The following is a 24,971-nucleotide window of genomic DNA, read 5'->3' as shown; positions in this document are numbered from 1 at the left end:
AACCTAATTAAATAAGATTTTAAAAGTTATTTAAATAAAATTTATTTATTATATAAAGCAAAATATATGAAAATGTTTACTTACAATGGTCTTCATGTTTGTTGAAATCGGAAACCCAATTGACTGATGCATGAATCAATTTTTTGGTGTAATTTATAGTTAAGAAGTGATAATTAAATACCAATTATTTTGTGATAGTGATTATTTTGATAATATATTTCAATGTTTAATGTGATGTTAATGTATATTTCCGCTAAATTATATCATAAAGCAGATAAAATTAATGTTTTTAAAGGGAGATTCAGTGGAATAAAAAAATATGTAAAATATATAAAAATATATGTTAAAATCCATTGTTTTATAAATTTAATTACGTAACTGTGAATATTCCCAATTCATTTTACAGTCATTTTATTAATTCAAATTGAAACAGAATAATGGAAAAAATACTCTATTTTCTCTTTTGCAAATTAATAATTCTATAAATTTGTTATTGCTCAATATAATGAGTTAAACCTAATTAATGAATTAAAGAAAGTGAAAACTAATTACAATAAAAAAATAATGAAAATGAAAAATAAACTAAAATATACGAACAACACTTATTTTTTAACGTTATTTCTAATTAAATATATAAAAATATTAATTTCATTAATTATGATAATATAATTATTAAAAATTACTGATTTATATGATTGATTAACAAGTATGTGACCCTGTCCTAAATTCTCAGCGCCCACAATATTTGGAGGTGTAGTTGCATTTTATGATAATGAATAGGGAGAAGTCAGGAATCTACAATCAAGTTTGCAAACTTAAAAAAGTGTGATATAAAATCATTATATTAAAACGACATAAAACAGAAGAGTCAAATAAAATTCCAGAGAAATCCCTTTATTTTAAAAATATTACAAATTATTTTATCGGAACCAACTTGTGTATCAACAAAAATATATTGTTTCATATGTTATTAAAATCCATAACAAACATACATATATTTTTTTCAATAAGGTATATAAAGTAATTTTTCAGGCGATAAAGTTTCAGTTACCCCATTCACATTGTCCATAAATAAAATATTAATTTCCGGAATCATAATAGCTCCATTAGGTAACGGAGTTACAAAGAGGAAGTTATAAAACATTGAAGTGTGCCCTCTGTTCTCGTGATTGTCTGAATTTATTGTACTTGATTTTTAACGAAAAAACTTCATTTTAAACGCAATTAAGCTCCTTGGTTATATGTACTTAGTTAATACGTCGTTATTTCTTATATCAATGTCTTAATTATATTGTTTACATTGTATTATATCAAAATGATAAAATTTTATTTTGAAATAATAATATTCCGTTCTTTTATTTCCAATGTGCATAATTAATAAACGATTAATTTCCGAAATTATAACAGAAATAAATTATGGAAATTATAAAATATCACGCATCAAACTACGTGCTGCAAATTTGATGCAATTATTGGTACGATTTATACAGTGAACTTTATTAATTAATAATTATTTTGTGTTGATTTATACCCAAATTAGTTTAGTTACTTTTATTATTGTATATTTCTCGGTTGTAACAGAAAAAAATTACAATAATAAATATATACAAAAAACATATGTTCATGGATTCATATTTTGGCCCTTAAATTCGATGACAATAAATACATATGCGTTTAAAATGAAATTATTTTATGTCATTATTTTATTACCTTCACTAAGCAACTTAAAAGTAATTTAAAACGCCAATTTTAAAGAGTGTGAGTACTTCAACTTCAATTTTCTATTGTTATTATTTATTATCACAACGAATGTGATTCGAATAAAGTTTTATAATACGAATTATTTAATAAGTTTATAAATGTCAAAATACTTGAAGATATGTATGATGATGCCTAAACGTTGAAAAAACTTTAATATAACTCCATTATGTAACAGATTCATTATTTATGGCATCAGTTATCTCAAATATGTGGGTGGAACGAGTTCACATCCATCGGAGACAATTTACAAGTACATTTCGCAACATGATATAAAATGAGATGGGAACAAAAATAGCTTTATAAAAAAACGAAATATGTATAAACGATTCTATAACAGATATTTTTGACAAAACCCTTGTGTTTGTTGAATAAATAAAATTTTTAGGTTTATTGCTCAAAGTTTATTGATGTATTTATAAGAAAGGTGGCAGAAATCTTTGGTGGAAATATTCTGGTACATAATGCCCCTCTAACCCGGAACCGGCTGGAACCAAGCCATATGGAGAATAAGCCAGTGGTATGGCTCTCAATTGAGGTTTGTATGAACCATCATCGTAAAGTGCCGAACTATCCAAAGCAGCGGCGAATGCAATTAGTCCAAGAATGAGTATCTAAATAAACAAGTTTTTAAAAGTTTTTTATTATATTTACACCGAATATATGAAAATGTTTACTTACAATAGTCTTCATGTTTGTTGGAATAAGAAACCCAATTGACTGATGCATAAATTAATTGTTTGGTGTAATTTATAGTTAAGAAGTAACTATTAAAAACCGATTATTTTGTGATATTGATTATTTTGTTAATTTAATGTTGTGTTAATTGTTTTTTTTTTTTTGATAAAATCTGTCATAAAGCAGATAAATTATAAATATTTTTTAAAGAGTGATTCTTCAGTGAAATATGTGAAATATTTAAAAATATGTGTTAAAAATATGTTGTTTAATAAACTTAAATAGTCAACTATGCATATGTTCATTTCATTTTGCAATAATTTTATTCATTTAAATTGAAAGAGTATAATAAAAAAAAATACTGTTTCCTCTTTTGCATATTAGTAATTGTAAATAAATGTATAAATTTGTTGTTCCTCAATATAATCAATTAATTTAAACATAATTAATATTTGATGAAATTATAAATTAATATGATTAATATGAATTAATGACACTATCCTAAGTACTCAGCATTCATAATATTTGGAGGCGTAGTTAGTTGCATTTTATGATCATTAATAGCAAAAAGTCTGGAATCTAGAATCAAGTTTGCATATTTAAAAATATATGAATGGATGACGTTTACTTCATAATATTTTGATTTATCCTTAGGAAAGATCTTATTCTTAGTTAACTTTTCTCTTCAAAGTAATATATAGATATAAAAGATTACATTAAAATGATAGAGTCGACTATTTATAAAAAATCCAGACAAAATTGTTTCACACTTTATTAAAATTCATAACAAATATATGTTTCTTCCAATAAATTATACAAAGTTAGTTATCAGACGATAATATTTAAGTTACCTCATTACATGATCCATAAATATAATATTAATTTCCGGAATCATAATAGCTCCATTAGGTAATGGAGTTACAAAGAGGAAGTTATAAAACATTGAAGTGTGCCTCTATGTTTTCGGTTAATGCGGTGATTGCCCGGATTTATTGTACTCTATTTTCAACAAGAAACTTCATTTTAAACACAATTTCGCTTGTTAGTTATATGTACTTATAGTGAATGGGTCGTTATTTGTCACATCAATGTTTTAATTATGATATTTACATTGTATTGTAACAAATGATAAAATTGGCTTTTGTAAACAGAAGGACAAAATAGGCAACATATTTTGATCTATTATGATGATACTGTAAATAATTTTAATTAATATTTAAAGTTGTCCATAATGTCTTTATTAAAATTATTTGTTAAATATTCCGTTATTACATTTCCAATGTGCATAATTAATAAACGATTAATTTCCGGAATTGTAACAGCTTATCTAATGAAGTTATAAATAGATTATGGAAACTATAAAATATCACACATCAATCTACGTGTTACAGTTGGATGCAATTATTTATACTGGTTGCCACTTTTAATATAATAACTATTTTGTATTAATTTATACCCAAAATGAGTTTATTGAATTATTTTTATTATGAACGTAATTGTTCCTAAGCAATTAAAATAATGATGCAACAAAAAATTATATTGTGTATTTCTTGTATTATAATAAATATAATAAATGTTCATGTTTATTCAGACTTTTGACCCCTTAAAGTTTGTATATGTATATGCATTTAAAATGAAATTATAATTAGATTTTTATTGTTTTCAGTAAGTAAAACAAAGTAAATTTTATAAAATATCTCTAATATTAAAGAGTGTAAGGATATAAAGTTTGATGAAACTGGTCTCATACATCAAAAACTTGTCATACATAAAAAAGTTAAAAAATTTAATAGGCAGCGCAGTTTGAGTAAATTTTTATAATACGAGTCATAATATAAATTTGTAAACGTTTTGAAACAAGCAAAAAAAAAGGAAAATTAATAAAATATTCCCATTATTAAATAGTGAAGGATATATTCCTCTGTTTTCCATTGGCATTATTTATTAACACAATGACTGTGATAAGTTGGGTGAAACCGGTCTACTTATATCAAAAACATGTCATGCATAAAAAAAATTAAAAAAAAATGGGCTGCGTTGTTTGAGTTAAGTTTTATAATACGAATCATAATATTAATTTAAAAAGGTCTTCAAAAAGGCAAAATACTTGAAAATCCGTTAAAATAACGTAGAGCAAAGACGTTAGGAAAACTTTAATAATTGCTAAATTATGTAACAAATTCATTATTTATAGCACCTGCTATCTCAAATATGTAGGTGGAACGTGTTCACTTCCATCAGAGACAATTTATAAGTATCTTCGCAATTTCGTTGTTCAAAATTTTAATATCTGGGGTGTCACTTTAATTTTTTTAATAGGAAGTGACTGGCTTAAGTGAAGGGAAATGATTATAATGAGTAAACATGATTTTAAAATGTCTTTGTCGGCCTTGATGATAGTTTTGTTTTCTTTATGAAACTTTTTGCCAGGACTTACCGCATAATTTTGTGTTTGCCTAATATACACATGTGTATATTGAATTTAAATAAGTATTTGAATGCTAAACAACCAAGTCGAATATTGTTATTATTTCAAATAATATTCTGTAGGCTGCCATATATAGGAAGTTCGTGGGAAAATGTATAATGTGGATAAACAAGACAAGTAATTAATAATTTTATACAATTTATTGACTAATATTGACTAAGATTTAGTGGTAATATCCGGGTTTGTAGGAGCCATCGTCGAAAAGTTTCTCGGTGATGTCGTGCACGTAAGATCCTTCAAGACCGGAACCGGCTGGGGTAAGTCCGTATGGGGATGGGGCCAATGGTACAGCCCTCAATTCTGGTTTGTAAGAACCATCGTCGAACAATTTTTCGGTGAGATCGTGAACGTAGGCACCTTCCAATCCAGATCCAGATGGGGTAAGACCGTATGGGGATGGGCTCAATTCAACAGCTCTCAATTCTGGTTTGTAGGATCCATCGTCGTAGAGTTTTTCGAGGTTGTCTGGAACGTACTGTCCTTCTAATCCATGGCCTCTCGGCAACACAGCCAATGGGGCTACTCCGTAAGCCAATTGGGCTGGGAGAATACCGGCACTGGCGGCAGCAATAGCTCCAAGGAAGAAAAGCTAGAAACACAAAAATTAAACTCTGCTAAATTCACCATGGTGGTAATTCACAACACTTTATCACTTCCTGTAGGCACATCACTTAATTTGAATAATTTGAATACTTACGAAGGTGTTCATTTTGTATTGACTCTTGTTGAAACCCGAACAAGTGATACCAAAACGGTCCTCGCGATCTGTTTTATATGAAAATTCAACCTTGTCCACGCCCAAAAATTCGTCAACATAATCAACTTATTTAGCCCGGCGTTGTCCTTACAACCGGATATTTTAGGTGAACCAATTAATTCGCGAAGGAAAGGTGTTTAAGAAAAACTGGCATTGTTTTTATTAGTTTTGCTTGAAATATTCTGATTTCGATAATGATAATGTCACGATGTAGTTAAATTTGTTAATTAATGTATGTAATTGTTTGGAAATAAATGAATTATGGTCCAAATACGACTGGCTAAATTGTTGCTTTATTTAAATAAAATAACAAATTTCCTTTGATTAACATTTCCTCTCAAATCTTAAACAATAAATTTACTGTATATCAATATTTTATTACCATCGATCAAAAAAGTTAATATCTTTTCTGTTCTCCACAATAATATAAGTATTCTATAACATTGACAGTTAAACTGAATATATGCATTTGATATGAAACAAATAACCATTTCAATATCAATGTAAAGATATAAAAATTTGACAAGGATGTTTTCAAGCAAAGGGAAGTTTTTATTGTTTTTATAAAATTCTATCAATGTTTCAAACTGAATCAATACATTTATTGATATTGTCACCTTAACAAAGAACTACATGTAAGTGTTAATAGCTAGTTATATTTTGAAGTTTAATCAAAAGTTTTATTGGAATATGGGATAGGGCTTATCTCGAATAATAGATGGTACCGCATTAATGAAAATAAGTACTGATAAATTCAAAAATTATTGTGCGGTAGATCAAAAAATTTTAATTCAAAACAATTATTACAAATAAGTATTAAAATATTTAATTGAACAGTCCTCGTATATTTCATCAGAGAAAAAGAAAGGCACTCCTATAAATTATAATATTTATGATTTTCGATACAAGAACGTTTCGATTAAAATTGTTGTCCTAGACAGATCAACTTAATTACCTATAACAACAAATTAGTTTACTACAAAATTGACAATAATAATAATTTTTACGATTCAAGGCTATTATAAAAAATAATGAAATAATCTCAAAATTTTTAGAAAAAATCTAAAAATTAATTTATTCTATCCATTTCCTTAAATTATACAACGGGGGCAATATACGGATCAGTATGAGAAAAGTGACCTTGCATCTGAACTAATGGCTGGTGGTTTTGCGTCGCATTCTTTGGTACAGTATGAAGTCACGACCATTTTTACGAAATTTCTTATTTTAATGTTAAAAGTGAATATATAATGTGTATTGTGCAATTATGCGTTTAGTTGAGTCAAAGGTAGTACCTTTGAATAAATCCTGTTCCCATTAAAGCGTAAAAAATACAAGACCTTCACAAACGGCTTTCTTATACATTACAAAGGTAGCACGAATACGTAAATGTCATGTGCCTTTATTTGTATGTTGTTATAGATAAACTCTATAACCGCTTTATGTTTGTATATATTTGTACGAATTTCAAACAATCATACTTCAACATCATTTTAACAAAACCATAACACAGGTCCAAGGGAAAAAGTATTCTTTTTATTTATTCAATTTATAGTTATTTATTGTCTCCGTTTAATCTTTTACATGTTGATTCTGTATAAATTTTTTGTACCTAGTCAAATGTCTCAGTTGACGGCGTATAAAAGGATATTTTTAGGTTGTTATTTTTCAATACGTTGAAAATTTGTTTGAGATTACTTGGGAAAATCCGAAACCTAAACCAACAAACAGAAATTTGAATCAGTTCTGTTTTATTTTCATTAAAACTCCAGAATTGTTAAAGTTTAGTTGCGGTTTTATTGTCAATTATCTCGTATTTATTATCTCAGTTAAGTGACAATGTGGACATATTGATAGTATTCTATTTATTTGAAAATGGAGGCAATTTCAATGTCAACATCAATCATTTACTGGGTACTAATGAATGTATAAAACGAAGTGGAATTAATATATTACACAATAATTTACCTACAAAATTTGTGTTTAATATACTGTATCATTGGTTGTATGTGAGGCCTAAACAATATTATTATTAATCTTAACATATATTTAGTGTATTTTTTTTATAATCAACAATGTAATTTCATTAATATTTGAATATTTTCGGTAATCAGTGAATTTAGAAAGTCAAGAGATTAGTCATTCATTCATTATGAAATATTTAATTTTTCAAAATGAGAATTCTATAAATATATTTTTCTTTTCATTTTTTATGTAAAACCCCGATAAATATTAATCTTACCTTTACGAAAACTAAGGACACCCTTTATTACTCTCCCAGCTAATCTTCTGTTTGTATCACGCCCAGCTGCCGCCTGTTCCTCGCAATCTGAAACCACGTATATAAATTACAATTATGTGAGGAAAAGAGAAAGGCGAGCAGCTGGGCAGTTTTGTGAATAAAAGAAGATTTGTCAATTGAATTATACAGCAAGGGAAGCGAGTGTATGAATTTAAATTAATGGAGCATTTAAAAAATTTTTACCTTGAACTAGATACTGAAAATATGTGGTAAATAGTCAAGAACAGTATTTAGAATGCTGATACAAAAACGACAAATACACACAATATTACTTATATACACAGAAATAAATAAATAATATTTATAAGAAATTTTTTGTTATTAAGTTATAATCTCTAAACGTATTTAACAAAAGTTATTTCTTAAGCTTTGCTACAATTTTATGAAACCTGGATTGTAGTTTAAATATTTATAAATCTACACTAAACCCTTAATATGGGGTGATTTTTTAGATTAACAAAACTTTATTATAACGAGATAGAATTTAGGATTAGATTTAATTGAAATACGTTGAGTTGCTATGGAGATAATTGCTTGCTGAAAAGCACAACGGATTGAAAAATTCAATTGATTTTGATAATATTATAAAAAGGACGAGGGAATTTTCAGAACCATACGTTAAATACAATTTATCAAGCGGAAAAAAAGTATTTATCACGACAATCTTACGTGCAAATTATTATAAAAACCAATATTTCCAATTTTCCTAATAAGTATATTGTAGTCAATATATTATAAGTATTCTGAGCCTAAGCAAAAACACATATAATTATATTAATTAGTATACTTTTATACGTACTTTAATAGAGGCATATTTATGGTTACTTACTGTTAAGATTGACATCGTTCGAACCCTTTTTGCAACAGCAGCATTTGGATCTGGTGAAGTTGAGCACGTAACTACCATAAACTATAGGATTCATGCAGCTATTGGACACAACCATCATAAAAAATGTATCCTGTAGCCAATCTGGAAGACGTTTTGCACTATCTCTGTCGAACATATACCTGTAATAATTAAGGTATCAATTATTATATAAATTCAAAAAAAAAAAAAAAAATAAAAATGGAATAAGAAGGTGTTTTCACTCGCAAAACTAACAAAAATCAATTCACTGCAATTGTATGAATTAAATTAAAGTGTATGATTTATTTTTTTTTTGTTTTTAATTATTTTACTTAAACTTTTTAAACTTGAAATTGGCTTACTCATTTCCAATAATAAATTAAATATAACGTGACTACATAGGGACTTCTTTATTTTATTGTATTATTATATAATACTCAGTAAATAAATTTCAAAATAACACGTTTTACATTAATCCTTTGTTAGAATATAACTTCAAAATGCTCGGTTGTCTGAGGATTCTTTTTAAAGTTTAATCTTTGTAGCTGTGAATTTTCAATACTCCCTCGAGGGACTGCCTTATATGACCAAACAGGAGTAAGTAATTTTGAATATGCTGGTTAGTGATGGAGTTGCGTTGATGTTGCCATTGTAAACTTTACCTCAGATACTTTCATAACCGCGTTTAATCCATAAACGTGGTCAAAGGAATTTGAAATTTCTTAACAATTGCATCGGAATTTATCGATTAATATTTAATATTTTAAGGATGTCGTCTTGAAATTGGACTAACTCAAATCAAATTGACAATCTATACCTCTTATTATAGATGAATAGAACCCATTTACCGTTTGAATTATAACATTCACAATGCAAACCTGATTTTGTCAGATAATAATAGTTACTCATCTGTATTATTCATCTACGTAGCCAACATTGTTTCTGACCGGATGATAGATAATTAGATTTAACATTTTTGAATATTTTATGTAACCGACATCTTGAGACAATGTTAAATGTGAAATAAAAACACATTGTGAAGATAATCTGGAAAATATTCTGAACTACCCTGGGTTGAATAAGTAAATACTCAGTTCGAGGCGAATTTATGATGGAACTCACCAGTTAAAATAAATTAACCAACTGTTATTTTGTTGCCTCGCTACTCTAATCTTTGCAACAAACTACTCGTGGCCGTGCGCTAGATATTTAAAATGATTATCAAGTTGGTTTGTTTTATTAAATTTTGCTCCTATCAAAGCCGCCTGCAAATTTCATCAGCTTCGTGGAACACAATGTTGTGCGGGTTTAATGTAAAAATAAAAGGATTATTTAATTTTAATTAAAATATTGTAATACATCGTTTTTATCAGACTAGAAATTACTTTAATTAACTGATTTTAAACAGTGCTGATCTAACGTTACTAGGTATATCTAGATGTATGTCTAAATGTATACAAGGAATTAGTTCCCCAATTGTGGAACTAAAACTCAACGTTTAACTTTTGGCTTAGATTTAGCTAAAAAGTTAAACGGTGTTAATCGTACGTTATCTCTATATGACCAAACACAGCCTTGTAATTATATTCGCAGTTCTTTTACCACCACTATTATCTTTACTTTTGTCATTAAATATTTGATTTATTAATTTTATAAATTTAATGTAGTGTAATGAACTCGATTTTTAGTAAATGACAGTTTATAAGCTCTACTTTATTTTAGTAATAAATCTGTTATCTGATTTTTGACATATTTTTCTTTGATATGGACATACGCTGGTGACAAAGAGGCAAGGATCTAGCGGGGCTTTTGTAACTGTTTTCAAGTTTATTTACTTTGAGTTACAGTTTGAAAGTGTATAATTTATCTTGCAAGTGTTAATAAACATGTTTTACATTTTAAGGAATCTAGTTTGTTGCAGTAAATTCTTGTTGTAAAGAGCTTTTAGCAATTAATTTATTATTTGATATCCACACCGAGTTGTGACTTAAAACATTTACCACAATTTACAGCGTATGTGAATATTTTATTCTAAACAAAGATATATTTATAACTTTGAAAGCCACAAAATCTGCAATTGTGAAATATTAAACAACTTCTTTTACTAGTTATGTTCAAGAAGTTTTCGAAAATTATGTCACTTTTAATGAATTTCCTTTCCTTCACATGTAAATCATAATTAAGTTTATGTATTTATAGAGAAAAACATCATGACAATTTATAGTATTCTCCTTGAATAACCGTCATACAAATCAACACACATCCAATTAGTATAAATCTAATGAAAATATTCTTGACAGATATTACCGTATAAAGGGTAAAAGCACGTGGATGTCTACAATTTCGTTTTTCATATTGCACACGGTTTATATGGCATTTTTACATTTTCACAGGAGACTGTCGCTTATCTTGATATGTCTGCTGGTAATATGTCATGTATCTTTTTCGACGATGGATCACGTAGTATTGATACAATTTATGGGTGACAGAATGACCCTTGTAGTTGATAGGAATATAAATTTTAATATTATAATTGTAAAATCTCAATCACGACTGTTTTGAATAAATCTGAACCTTGCAATTACATAAGAATGAAAGATTATGTTACTAAATATTAGATAAAAATAAATTTATTTACACACAATTTAGTCCTTTTTGTGAAAGCTGCAAAAGTTCTGAAGAAATACAATTAAAACACTAAAATAAATGAGAACATAAACACTAGTAAAATAAGAGTTAATTTTAGGAAATATTATTTTTTGTTTAAAATTTCAAATAACATTTTAATTTAATTAAACATTACTTTGTTGAGTTTTAATTATATCGTTGGTTTAAGAGAATTAGATATGTACATCATGGGAAATACATTTAAAAAGAGACTTCAGAGACTGAATTCGCACAAAATCCTCAAGGAACCCGAAATACGACTGTTAATTAAAGGACAAAAAATATAAATCTAAGATTTGGAGTTTAAGATAAGTTTATTGTGACTTTGAACCTCTCTTTCATTCCAAAGGTGGGATGGTATAAAATTTCCTCAGCTAAATCCATATACATTTTTGATGTTTAAGGATTCAAAAACATTTGAAAAATAAGATAAAACCCATACATATGTATAATTCTTGATAACAAACAAATTTTATGTGAAATAAATAATGTCTTATACAAACGAAGGACATTTTCACTATTTTGTAAGAAATCTTAATCATTGTATTCAGGCACTATATCTATGTGATATTTTAGAATAGTTTACATTTTTAGAAAAAAAAATTTAAAGGAATTTTAAAGAACTCAAAAAAAAAAATTAACTTTATGTAATTTGATGTAATAAAGGTATAACAATTTAGAAATATGGAAAAAACTTTTTCAAGTTTTCAACTTTTGTTCAGCCAGTTTGAAGTTATAAAGTTTTATCTTTTCCAATATTTAACCTATTAGAAGCACTTTATTTTTATGAGATTTGACAAAAAAATTATGATAAAAAATGTCTCAAGATATCAGATGATTAAAATGTACCTTTAATAGGTAAATTTGAAAGAAAATTTGATTTTCTAATGACACTAAATTTCTTTTTTTTTTTTGTTTCTCAACATAATTGCTTTAAAGCATGTTAAAGATTAAGAACTTAAAATATTAAGAAGAAACTCAGTGATGTCTTGAATATTTGATAAATTAAGAGAGATGAGACGTATATGTTAGCGTTAACGACCATAATCTATGCGAAACTTATACCATTCCCCAAAAACATAAAGCAGGAAATGTGCATATTTCTTAGGTTTAGGAATAATCTCCAAAGTAACTCACGTCAAAGTTCATTGCCTCGGATGGATTCTGGTTTTGGTATGGATTATTATGTTTGTGTCGGCTTCTCTCGCTTTCCCTCTGATATTGTATTCTTTGATAAAATGATTTTCTAACTGTCACGTTATGTTAAAAGTATTTTATAGGGTGCTGATTAAGACGAAAAGGCAATTTTCTGAAATGTTCTTATTAATAATAGCTGTCGAATGACTGTTTTTGACATATACATTTTTTTTTTCCTTTACTGGATTTAATAGAAAGTTTAAAAGAAAAAAGTTTGTTGAAGTTTTAATACTATTTTATTGATATATTTATTTATATATTCACATTTGTATTTGTTTTTAATTAAATTTTAAAAAATAAATCAAAGGAATAAAGGATAATTTGTCTTATTTCTTACTAACAAAATATATAAAAATAAATTATAAATATAAGTGTATAACCACTACGAAAGGATAATAAACCTTCCACTAAACTTCCTAATATTATACAAGCAAAATAAACTTTTAATACAATGTTCTAAAGATGTTGACCTGAATCTGATACTGTTGTTTTATTACTTAATTATCAAGTTAGTTCCTGTTATTTACTCAGATGTGACAAACGTAGTGTTGACAGGACTTACGTAAATAATTCCATGCTATAACACCAGATTACTTATGAAAGTATTTTTAAATTGTTTAGCCATCAGTCTATTGTTTTTAATTACAATACCGTTAAATTTAAATACAATAATGGATATATATTTCAGCAGACAGTATCAACAAAATTACTTTCCAATATAAGTCGAAAAACTGGTAATTAGCAATCCAGACTCTTTGTATAAAACATTTGCTACTTTGAGCCGAAAACGAATAATAAAACAAATTTAAAAAATTATTTAGAATAACAAATTATTTATTGAACAGTTCTTTCTGACTTTGATTATAACCAAAAAAATTTTAAAAGCACTGAAGCAAAATAAAATTATATAAAAGATACTCATTAGTATTACAGTAAATTGTTAAAAGTGCTTACTTTTGTATAATATGGAAATTATTACAAATAATGCTAATTAGGGAAATATTTTTTTATATTTTAATTTTAAAGTGGAATAAGGAGAGGCGCATTCGCCAAAATATACTAAATACGGATACGGAAAAACTATAGAAATGGAATATTTACATGATTCAGCATCACTCAAAGGAGATAAAACAACAAAGGTCAGTCAAGAACATATGAATGTATGTCTTTTACTCAAAAAACTGAGTGTGCTAAACCGACAGCGGATTCGTTTTAAAACGCGAAAAATTCATTCTGATAGAACCATTGTACTTTTTTATTTTCAGTGGTTGAGATAACACTGGCCAACACTTGAATAATAAAACATTTCAGTAGGATATTATTTTAGAACTTTAATTTATTTCAGTGAAGAAAGAAAAATATACTGAATAGGGAGTACAATTAAAACCATTACCTATTATTAAAAATTAAAAATTCTAAAATGTTGCTTAAACATTTTTAAGGTGCGGTGACAGTTTTGCTGATTACATATTTTTTTAACCAAAACATGAAAAATAATTCTAATAAATGAACCAATTGAAACGAAATTTCGGTAAATAAATAAGATTTTTTTACGAATAAACATCAATAATTTCTTAATTTTTATATTTACACTTTTTAAAATGAGTCGACATGTTTATGAAAATAAAAAAACTTTTTCACTAACAAATGTATTGTAAATATCATAAGAATACATTTTAATAAATATTTAAAAGTATAATAAATAAACCATAAAATATACTTATGAAAATAAAATAAAAGAATAGATAATTATAGGAAAATTAAATAACAAAACAATATAATAAAATTAATATTTTGTTGCAAAACCTTTATTTTATATAAGATCAGCACAAATACGCGGCATTAAGTCAACTAATTTTTGACAACATTCATTTGATTGATTACCATGTTCGATCAATTACATTCTGCAATAGATCTTTGTTGGTTTTTCGGCATATAACACAACACTGCGCCTCTTTTGAAGTGGATAATTGGAAAATTTGAAAATCGAAATACAGACGAATAAATTTAAAAAATTCATCAACAACTGAATCTATGTATATAATCTATAATTATAATCATTATTATACTATATTTTTCCAATTAGTACTTGGTCGACAGAAAAGCTTCCGCCCTTCTTGGCATATTTAAAAATTGCATTTGCATCACACATAAAATCTGGATCTATGACCAGCTTCCTTCTTTTGATGATAGACAAACTTACGAAAATTCCTGCGTTTATACGAAGACTGAGTGTAAAGATATTGCGACGTCTAGCAGAAATAATCAGAAAACGGTCCCGTCTTCTGGTCGTAGCTCGTTATCGGCCACCATCTTGCCGTATATTGGCCTTACCAGTTTGCCAATAAGGATTTCAAGCGCAAATTACTACCCTTTGTGACACATTATATATTTGAGCTACTTGATGTTGTCATGCTAAAAAATTCAAATTGAAGGGGCAAAATCTTCAGAAGAAAGTCTTCTTTGAGAAATTTTGCAAAGCTAAATGTATTTATCTCCACGAAATCCCTTTAATCTAGGAAATTCAAATTATCTACTTCAAAAGACACGCAGTGTATATTACCCGTGAAATACTTGTCTAGAAAATGGCGAATGCGCCATAATAAATGTTTAAATTTACAACATATAATTAAGGTGGAAGTAATCGGAATAATCAATAGATTTCAGACGTTGGATTTTGATACTAAAATATGGATCAGTATATTTCACGACACGACGATCACGACATATCTTTTTAATGATAATTATTAATGTTTTTAAAATCTCATCATTGAAGCTAATTAAATATTATAATATTATTAATTAATATTTTATTATTATGTATATTAATATAATTAACTATATAATATAATCATTCATTATACATTATAAATATGTAAAATTTAATTTGATGATACAAATGAGAAATATTTTAATTACTAAAATAAATACACCATATTTATTTCAACCATTTAATGAATACTAGATCTCAATATTACAAACCTTAATTAAATTAAACATTTATGGAAGTCGTTAAATTCCTTTTTCATTATAAGACAAAAGACAAATAATTAAATTGGAAAATATGCCTTAAATAAGTAATGAATGAATAAAAAAGGAATTGCAAAAGAAATAAGAAAAGCTATAGCTTAAAAGCAAAGCAAAAAGTGTAAATGAATTTAAAATCAAATTATTTGAAAAAAATGTAGTTTATTAAATTTTATCGCCGGAGAATATTCTAAAGGATTAAGTTTATGAGACAAGAAAGTTCAATAAAAATTGATTTATTAATTTTAAAGTAAACATTTACCTTTTTGAATTGCTTTTAAACTTTTTTAGACCTGGTAAATGAATTTATGAAACAATTATTTTTACTCACCATAATGTAATAATCACATATGGAGTACAGCACATAACGTATACAACAACAATCGTAATAGTCATTCGTAAGGTTCTGCTCCTTGCTCTCTCAATATTTGTTATGTCGGATCTTCTTAATCTCATTCTCCCATTAGACGTTCGATACGATCCTTCTGAAAATTTAAATATATTTAAATTATATACATTATCTTGTCAGAAACATTTTACAACTTTGTTATGGATTAAATGTAAATTTTAACATCATGAATTAAAAATAATGTAACATTCCTTGATCAGATTTATTGCCTAAAATATCCTGAATGTATATAAATCCGCTGTAAATATCTTCTTTATATTTTAAGTTGATTAAAATTTTAATTGAAAAATTACTTTTAATTCTGAAGGATGTGGCCGTAAATGTAAACAAAAATAAACTTTTCAATGAAATTTTAATTAAGGTTAATTAATCTAATTGCGCAGCAATAGAACCTGAAATAAATAAACATAAAATTGTTTAAAAAATAAATATTGAATAAAATTGGATTGAAAAATAGTTAAACTAAATATAAACACAAACAAACAAACAAAATTTATTAAACCACACGAAAACAGTAAACACAATCCACTAAATTGATTTTAAAAACGTTTCAAACAATGGTTAAAAAAATAACAGCAAAATGTGTGTAATTTTAAACAACTTTCAGGGATAAAACAAAATCTACCTTACAAAAGAGATCACAAAAAGTAAGAACACGCGTATGTAATATCAGTCTTATGTAGGAATGTTTCAATATTAGTAGAGATGAGCGAAATTAATAACGCCCGAATATGCTGTTTAATTGAAACTAAGTCAATTGCTACAGTGCATGCGTCACTAGCAATTCCCCATTCATTAGATTCCGGTTACAGTTTCATGTCAAACAATCTTTTGATTCACAATTAACCAAATATTATATACATAAATTACTGATACGATTATTAAGTCATTGCACATCATTAAGTGACACGTTATAGAGAATTTCTTGTTCTTATTTGAAGTTAAGAATGAAACGAAGTCAATTTTGTTCTTTCATCTCAACACTTTTCTAAAAGCATTTTTAGCAGACTGTAAAAGCACGTTTCAAATGAAGGAACAGATTTACATTTTAGTGGAGCAACAACGTCGTCAAGTGATACGGCTAATTTGCTTAAGATCTCCAGGCTAATTCAAATGATTTTGAGTAACACTAAAAGTTAAAAGAGCGACTGTTAAGGATTGGGTCACAAAATGATTTAAATAAATGAATGCCTGAATATTCTGTCTGACTGACAATTTTCGTAACTGATATTTTAATGAAATTTTTTAATTCTATTATAATAAATTAATAACTCGATTCAATATTGAAAAACGTAAAGTAAAAACATTTCTGTGAAAAACGTAGATAGTAAAAACGATTTGCTACGAAGAGGCAAGTAAAAATAGTCATCAATAGAAATACAATTTGGAAAGCTTGCTTGAATTTGTTAGGCTATTTTCAATAGAATATTTTATGCTTGATCTGAATCAGTTCGATTAACGGGCATATCGATAGATATATTTAGACATACAAGCAATTTAAAGGTCCCCAGCGTGATAAAAAATATATAACATTCTTGTTTGGAAAATCACATTCGTTAGAGAAAGAATTTTTAATCAAGGTTTGCAAGTTTATTTTTAAATCTTGTTAACGGATATTAACCAAAAATATAAAATTTTTGTATTCCAAATAGTTATTTGACATAATATAAAAAACTTACTCATTAACGGTGAACTGAATTAACAAATCTCTAATAATTTAATAATTAAATTTTAATAATATTTTATATTATTTATTGTACCTTGCTTTTGTAAAAGTAATTTTTGTATTTAGTAATAACTTTTAGAAAATAGTTTACGTTACAGATATATTTGTAACCATAATACATATAATCAGAATACGTCATAGCTATAATAAGTATAACTATTTAAAAATATAAATGTAATAATATATTTCAAATGGATGATTTAAGATGTTTCAATAAAATACCAACCTTCTGAACTTGAATTGCAAACTTTGGAAGCATCTGAAATAAAAATACGAACTATCAAAAATTTCCATTAAATATTTGTAGATTTTAATAGTATATTTTATTACTATGCACAACTTATTCACTATTTATTTATTCTATATTTGTTTGTTTGAAATTACTTTCTTTAGCTAGACAAATTTAATATTTTTAGAAGCGCCTCAAGAAAATTCTTTAACGATTTTTCTGATATCATTACTTAACTGTTTTCTGCAAATAATGTATTGTTAGTTGAAGCAATATATAAACTTTATGAGACGCTTAAGGTAAAAGGTTTTGATGCGGTGTTTAATATTGTAATAAAACGGCGTTTCTAATATAGATGTGCATTTGCACATCACGTTATCATTTTAATTTTTTTATTTTAATTTTCTAATAAATGTAAGAGATCACAAATTTAATAACGCCTAAATTTGTTTTAAGATTTTAATTAGGTGATAAGTACAGATATAATTAACTCAGAGCAGTCTCTAATAGGTATTATAAACATTAAAGCTACCAAACTAATTATTAATTATCAACTCTTTGATCTGCTTATTCTAATAATTTCCTGCAACGTAAAGTCTCTAGACGTAAAATAGAATATGATGGAAGTTCAAGATTTAAAATAAAATAAATTGGTAAATGATAAAATTATTTTTAACTTTCCTTTAAAACTATATATTTCCACATAATGTCGTAGAAGATTAGATGATATTACTGTTTCACATATTAATAGTTAAGGTGAGAAAACTTAAATATCAAAAAATATTCCACAATGTCTCTAGTGATTAAAATTTTCGCCAATTCTCATTGATAATGCAACATCGAAACAGAGACATAAATATATCTTATTTCGTTTTATTCTCGTAGATGTCTAGTATTAACCGATAAGATGAAACTAATTTTATATCTAGATATGCATGATTCCGACATAACTACAATATTTATGTGGAACTGATATAATCCAAGAAAAATATTCGCAATTTATATAATTGGAAATGAATCTAAAAAGTGAACATGTCTGGTTTTGAACGAACGGTTCTGTTACGAATATTATTTTAACGAGTTGAAATTCACTGTAAAAGTACACGAATTAAAACTTACTTTTATTTAAAGTTACAAATATGATGTTTACTTTAGTTTAAGATGGATCATCTCTATTAATAATTATTTTCCTAAAGTAAACCAAAAGCTGTAATTCAATAATAATTTCGTATTTCGTGTAGCCTAAAGCAGTAGATTTTTTTTAACAAATTAGAAGGAGTCTGTTATTCGGTGAGTTTGTCCCAATAACTTTTAAATGGAAGATATAGATTACCCCAAGTAAATTTTACTATAAACTTGCCATGTACCTAATTGCTCAGAACCATATGGGCACAGTGAACCATTCTTATTAAAATGGATTGGATAAATAAAAATAAATATTGCAGGTCAATATTTAGTTTAATTTACATTTGACAACTTGCTCCACATAAACACTTTCGGGAAACTTTTTACGACCTTCCTGTATTTATTACGGATTTTTATTAAGATTAAAACATAATTTATATTATAAATTAACAATTTTGAGCGTATACTTCCTTTGGTTTATATTTATTTACAAATTACTTAAATACAAATGGTATTCACTTCCATTTGAATTATTTCCAAAATCAGAATATAAATTTCATTATTTCAATAAATATATTATCAAAATAAGTTTTAATAAACTATGTAATCTCCTACATAAATTATACAAAATTATCAACAACAGAACTTTTAAACCAGTAATAAAACTAATGTCTACCAAATTTCTTGGAAAAAATAATAAAACAAAGTTAACTAAAATTAAAAAAATGGATTATTAAAATTTTTCCAATCAGTAGTTGGTCGACAAATGGCTTCCATCCTCTTAGGCATACACAAAATTAGTGAGTGAATAAATTCTAAATCCATACTTCCCTATTCTTCTCTAGAAGCATTACCAATTTCCTTCATATTTTGGGGCTTCATTATTTTTGAAAATAAAAAAAATTTACAAGAAATGGATGTTTATTTTACGTCTATTGAAAAATGTAAAAAATAAAATAACAAATATTCAAATTCAATTACTGGTCAATATATAACATTTTTAAATCTATTGTTAGATAAATATAAAAAAGTATTCTTATGGACACAATTTAACATAAAAATTAATATTATAATTAACATTAAATAAATATTATTAATAATAAATTAAATAAATATGTGTGCCACGACCCTTCTGAATACTTATCATGCAATTAAATTTGTTTTTGTTACTCCGCACCTAGTTTGAATAGAATAAAGACAATTTCAATACACATGGACTATCTGGACTATCGACTAAATATAAATTTTTAACCAAAATAAACTTCATTCTTATATTTTTAAGAAATATATTAGTGAAATTAAACTGGTTGACTGAATTTTAATGTATAAGGAATAAAAAAAACATTTTAATGAAGTAGCACTTTACCCCAATTACTGCTCAGAATTTTTATTTAATTAAGCCTCTTACACAAAAAATTAAATCCTTTGTTTATGACTATTTGCTTCGCAAAACATTAGAGCTCCTTAAACGATTTGCTTAAATAAATCCAAACGCACTTACTCCAAAGTAAACAGTTTATAGGGGTTAAGTTACTGCCGTTAGTTTATGCATTGTCACGTCCGTTATAATGTTCATTAGTGTATTAATAGCGACACCTTCAGGTAATATGGTCGATTGGAATAGAAAACTATTTGATCAGAAACGGAATTAGTTTTGGGACGTGTCCTGAAAGCTCTTCGTTAAATTTAAACAGCAAGGCACTGTTTAACCTTAGATTGTGGTTTATGTTTATGGTTATAGTTATGTTATGGGGGAGAATTTTGAAACTTGGTTCATATACTTGCACTTGTTTGTAATTTAACCTGTTTATAAGTTATTTTGATAATAAATATGGAGAAAACAAGACAAGATATTTATGTTCAAAATTTTGCAGCAAGTTATAATGGGGAAATATTATATATTAATTTAAGAGTTTAAAATAATGTCTGAAAATAAAGTCTAATATGATTCTACGTATAAATACAATTTTACTTTCTAATATTTCATGGCTTTCCATAATGTGACAATCTTCACATAATATTTTATCAGTTTACTTAGTGTATTTATAGCCTGTTTTAGAAGTTTTACTGAACTCTTTTACAATATACTCCTACACTTTGGTCAAAACCTTTACTCCCACAGAAGATTTAATGGTTATAAAACTGTGCAATTTGGATTAAGTTGCACCTATCTGTTACAAACCTCTTAGAGGGATCATTATATTTTAAAAAGTGTTTGAAGAAGTGTTTTATTACAGGCACTTAATAAAAACTTTACTTTAATAATATTTATTTCATAAATGCTATCACGCTCCTCAAAGCTTAGATATTAATTCAGAATACTATCAAAATATACTTATTTACAATTTTCTAGTTATTTTAATTAAAACATGTTTTCATGCATATTTACCTCTTGTTTCTTTGGAGTTTTTCGAGATTTCACACATAATAGCGGTGTACGCGATTACAATCACAAATAAAGGTATAAAGTACAAAAACATCACAGACATTAAATTATACGCAATTTCTTGAGAAGTCGAAGTGAAAAATCCAAATGACACGCACTGCTCATACTGGGGGTACTCGGGATGTTTTTGCACCCGAAAGACGAAACTCTGTAACAAAAAAAAATCTCATTAATGACTTGGATTACATGGAATAGAAAAAGATATTTTCAGATAAATTAAACGAACGACATTCATTCATATCTAGATCTAAGTAATAAAAATTAGGTATTTAAAATAAATTTATAATGATCTTTGAATGGCAAGCTTAGGTACTTAAAATCACTTTCAAAGTATTAAAATAAACTTGTATACTAATTAAACGGAAATATTATTTTCAATTCACATAAAGCGTGGGTTGAGTAAAATGAATGGAGTTATTAATAATAAATTAAAACTCCAAATTAAATTTTTTATTCGAGTATCACTTTTTATTAGTAATACTGAATGGATTCAATTTAAATGATACCATTAATAGCGGGAACAAATACTACTGTAATTGAAACATAACTATAAATAAATTCTGATTGTATTATACAATACTGCCTTATTGTAGAATAAACTAAACGGATAAAAGCAACTGAGGATACATAATTCATTTCTACAAAATACGAGATAAAAATACAGTCGAGTTATACGACTAATATTAATGTTTTTTTCTGCTTCAGCTAAAATTCTTAATTAAAGGAAAATTACGATTTGACATTTTTAAATTTAATTTTGACTTGTGAAGTAATTATTAATGTGTTCTATAATCAGGTTCTTCGTTAAAAACAGTAGAAGTACAAAAATAAACTTCAATAAGGAAACTCTTTAAATAAAAATAAGCATAATGGGATTTATTTATGGCAATAAAGTTAAAATTAAATTGTTCGAGCTGACACCGTTATTTATAAAGAATATTATAGTAAAAAATTTCCAGCGACATTATAAATTAGTCATGATTATTAGACTCTCATTGTCAGGGTATTTTATTTAAGATACTCTTATTATCATGTTTAATTAAATATTTAACTGTAATTGGTATGGATAGCTTAAAATGGCAAAAACTTCTGATGAGTTCATAAATTATTTATCATCAGATTCTCATTTCAGGCCAAAATTTTTGGTGACTTCATAAATTAGTCATAGTTAGATTCTCATTGTCAGAATATTGCGTTTAAAATGTTCTTACCGTCATGATTAATTAAATGTTTTATTGTATTTGGTTCTGTACGTTTAAAAAATGACAAAAACTTCTGGTTTTTATCATGATTGGACACTCCTTGTCAGAATATTTCACTTAACTTTCTAAATTAATTAAATGTTTAACAGTAATTGTTAGCGTATGTTTAAAAATTACAAAACCTGATGACTTCATAAATTAGTTATGATTAGGCTCTTGTTGTCAAAGTAATCCACTGTGTGATTGGTCGCATAAGTTAAAAAAATATAACAAAAACTCCTGATGACTTTACAAACTTGTCATGATTAGATTTTCATTGTAAAAGCATTTTGCTTCAGATAATCTTAGGCCCATAACTAAATGTTTAACTATAGCGTGTACTGAAAAAATTACAAAAGCTTTAGGTGTTTTAATTAATTAGTTGTACTTATTGTGAGAATATTTTACTTAAAGTGCTTTTATTCTCACAACTGATTACGATTTTAACTGTAACTGGCAGCCCATATTTAAAAAAGGCAAGAATTTCACACAACTTCATAAATTGGTCATTATTAGATTCTTATTGTCAGGATATTTCTTTTATTCTCATTATTGACTATTTTTAAAAAATGACAAAAGTTTCTGACAACTTAATAAATTAGTCACGATTGGATTCTCATTTTCAGTGTATTCTACTTAAAATATTCCTATTATCAAGATTAAATAAATGATTAATTGTAATTGACCGCGTATATTGAAAAAATCTTTTGGTGATTTCATTTCAATTAGTTATGATAAGATTTTTATTGTCAATATATTTTACTTAAGATGCTTTTTTTCCCATGACTGATAACGTTTTAACTGTCATTCATAACGTAGATTTAAAAATTGTCAAAAAGTTAATAATTGATAATTTCATAAATTAGACATGATTAAATTTCCATTGTCGGGTATTTTACTTAAGACACCCTTAATCCCATGATTGATTAATTGTTCAACTATAATTGGCAGGTTCTTTTTGCATGGCTTGGTTGACCCAGCCGAATTGATTTATAATGGATGAGATGAGACCTTTATCGTAAAAAATATAACATCTGTCAAAACTTCATCTGACAATTGTGGGTAATATTGATTTTTTTGAAACTTAAAGAAACACAACCCAATTAACCCAACACCATCAAAAACTTTTCAAAACAATAAGGTATGCAAATTGTTCGTGTTGAAGCACATTCCATTTAAAATTGTCGTGCACGAGCTAAAAAGATAATCGAAGTGTACTAAAATTGTGCCCCACGCGATTAAATTGTTATGTCCCTGTCTTTTCAAAGAGTTTTAAATTGTTCTCGCAAAACTACTTACTCTTGCAATTGAATCGTTCTTACTTCTGGATGGGTCTGCACATCAAGTAAAGCCACTTCATTCTTGAAATTGGTCGTAACCTTTTTTTTTGAAACAATGTTGTAATTGATGAACCACGGATGCAGATAAACATCCCCACACTAATCCCTATTATCATCATAAAATAGGTTAATGGTCCATAAAAATATTGCACCCGAACGAGTTTAAAGTATAAACACATAATCTGAAGATTTCTGTGTTCAGCTTTATGTAGCAGTTCATTTTAATTACCACAACTTTTGCAAATTGATTAAACATATTAATACTAAAATTTCATTAAACTGATACCATAATCCATTAATACTTATATCTTTGTGGTTATTATATTTTATTTATTGAATTAAATATTAAAATATATGGAATTATTCATGAGATATTGTTATTTTATAAAATGCACCCATTCATAAATATGAATTTTTATTCGAGGGTTATAAAATATGCCTATTCTAAAATTAATTAATAAAAATATGGAAAATATTTCTTTAAACAAAATTTATTTGTGCGTGCAACGACGTATTTTCCAAATTATGAATAATTAATTTAAAATTATAGGAATTACAAAAAATTTCAATATTAAACTATATTTATTAGAATGATGTTTTTTCATGTCCAATGTTGTGTTGAATAGAAGTAATAAAAGTAATATGAAATACAAAAAAGGTGTCAAATTCTTAACATCACCATATCATAAAAATTAACGGCTCGCTCCATTTTGAAAATTGTGTGTGAATACGGA

At 26.6% G+C, this 24,971-nt stretch overlaps 3 protein-coding genes across 3 annotated transcripts in view; all 3 read right to left on the bottom strand.

The window, feature by feature from the left end:
* Positions 1-24,971, bottom strand: part of LOC109594915 (adipokinetic hormone/corazonin-related peptide receptor variant I-like) — a 66,179-nt gene that overhangs the window by 9,450 nt on the left and 31,758 nt on the right. The window contains exons 3-7 of the mRNA XM_049964654.1: positions 21,600-21,804; positions 18,083-18,115; positions 16,053-16,206; positions 8,813-8,991; positions 7,924-8,010 (exon numbers count right to left, since the gene is read on the bottom strand). Of these exons, the coding sequence (XP_049820611.1) occupies positions 7,924-8,010; positions 8,813-8,991; positions 16,053-16,206; positions 18,083-18,115; positions 21,600-21,804 (658 nt within the window). The remainder of the gene's footprint in view (positions 1-7,923; positions 8,011-8,812; positions 8,992-16,052; positions 16,207-18,082; positions 18,116-21,599; positions 21,805-24,971) is intronic.
* LOC109605622 (protein YIPF5) overlaps positions 1-24,971 on the bottom strand; it is a 459,086-nt gene that overhangs the window by 425,704 nt on the left and 8,411 nt on the right. The window lies entirely within an intron of this gene.
* LOC109594926 (uncharacterized) lies at positions 5,046-5,749 on the bottom strand. The gene is made up of 2 exons (XM_020010192.2): positions 5,622-5,749; positions 5,046-5,513 (listed from the first exon to the last, which is right to left on the bottom strand). Exons 1-2 carry the CDS (start codon positions 5,631-5,633, stop codon positions 5,088-5,090), a joined length of 438 nt encoding a protein of 145 aa, XP_019865751.1. The 5' UTR covers positions 5,634-5,749; the 3' UTR covers positions 5,046-5,087.

This window comes from Aethina tumida, chromosome 3 (assembly GCF_024364675.1).
Source record: "Aethina tumida isolate Nest 87 chromosome 3, icAetTumi1.1, whole genome shotgun sequence".
In the NCBI taxonomy this organism is placed as follows: Eukaryota; Metazoa; Arthropoda; class Insecta; order Coleoptera; family Nitidulidae; genus Aethina; species Aethina tumida.
This window is presented reverse-complemented; position numbering and strand designations above follow the sequence as displayed.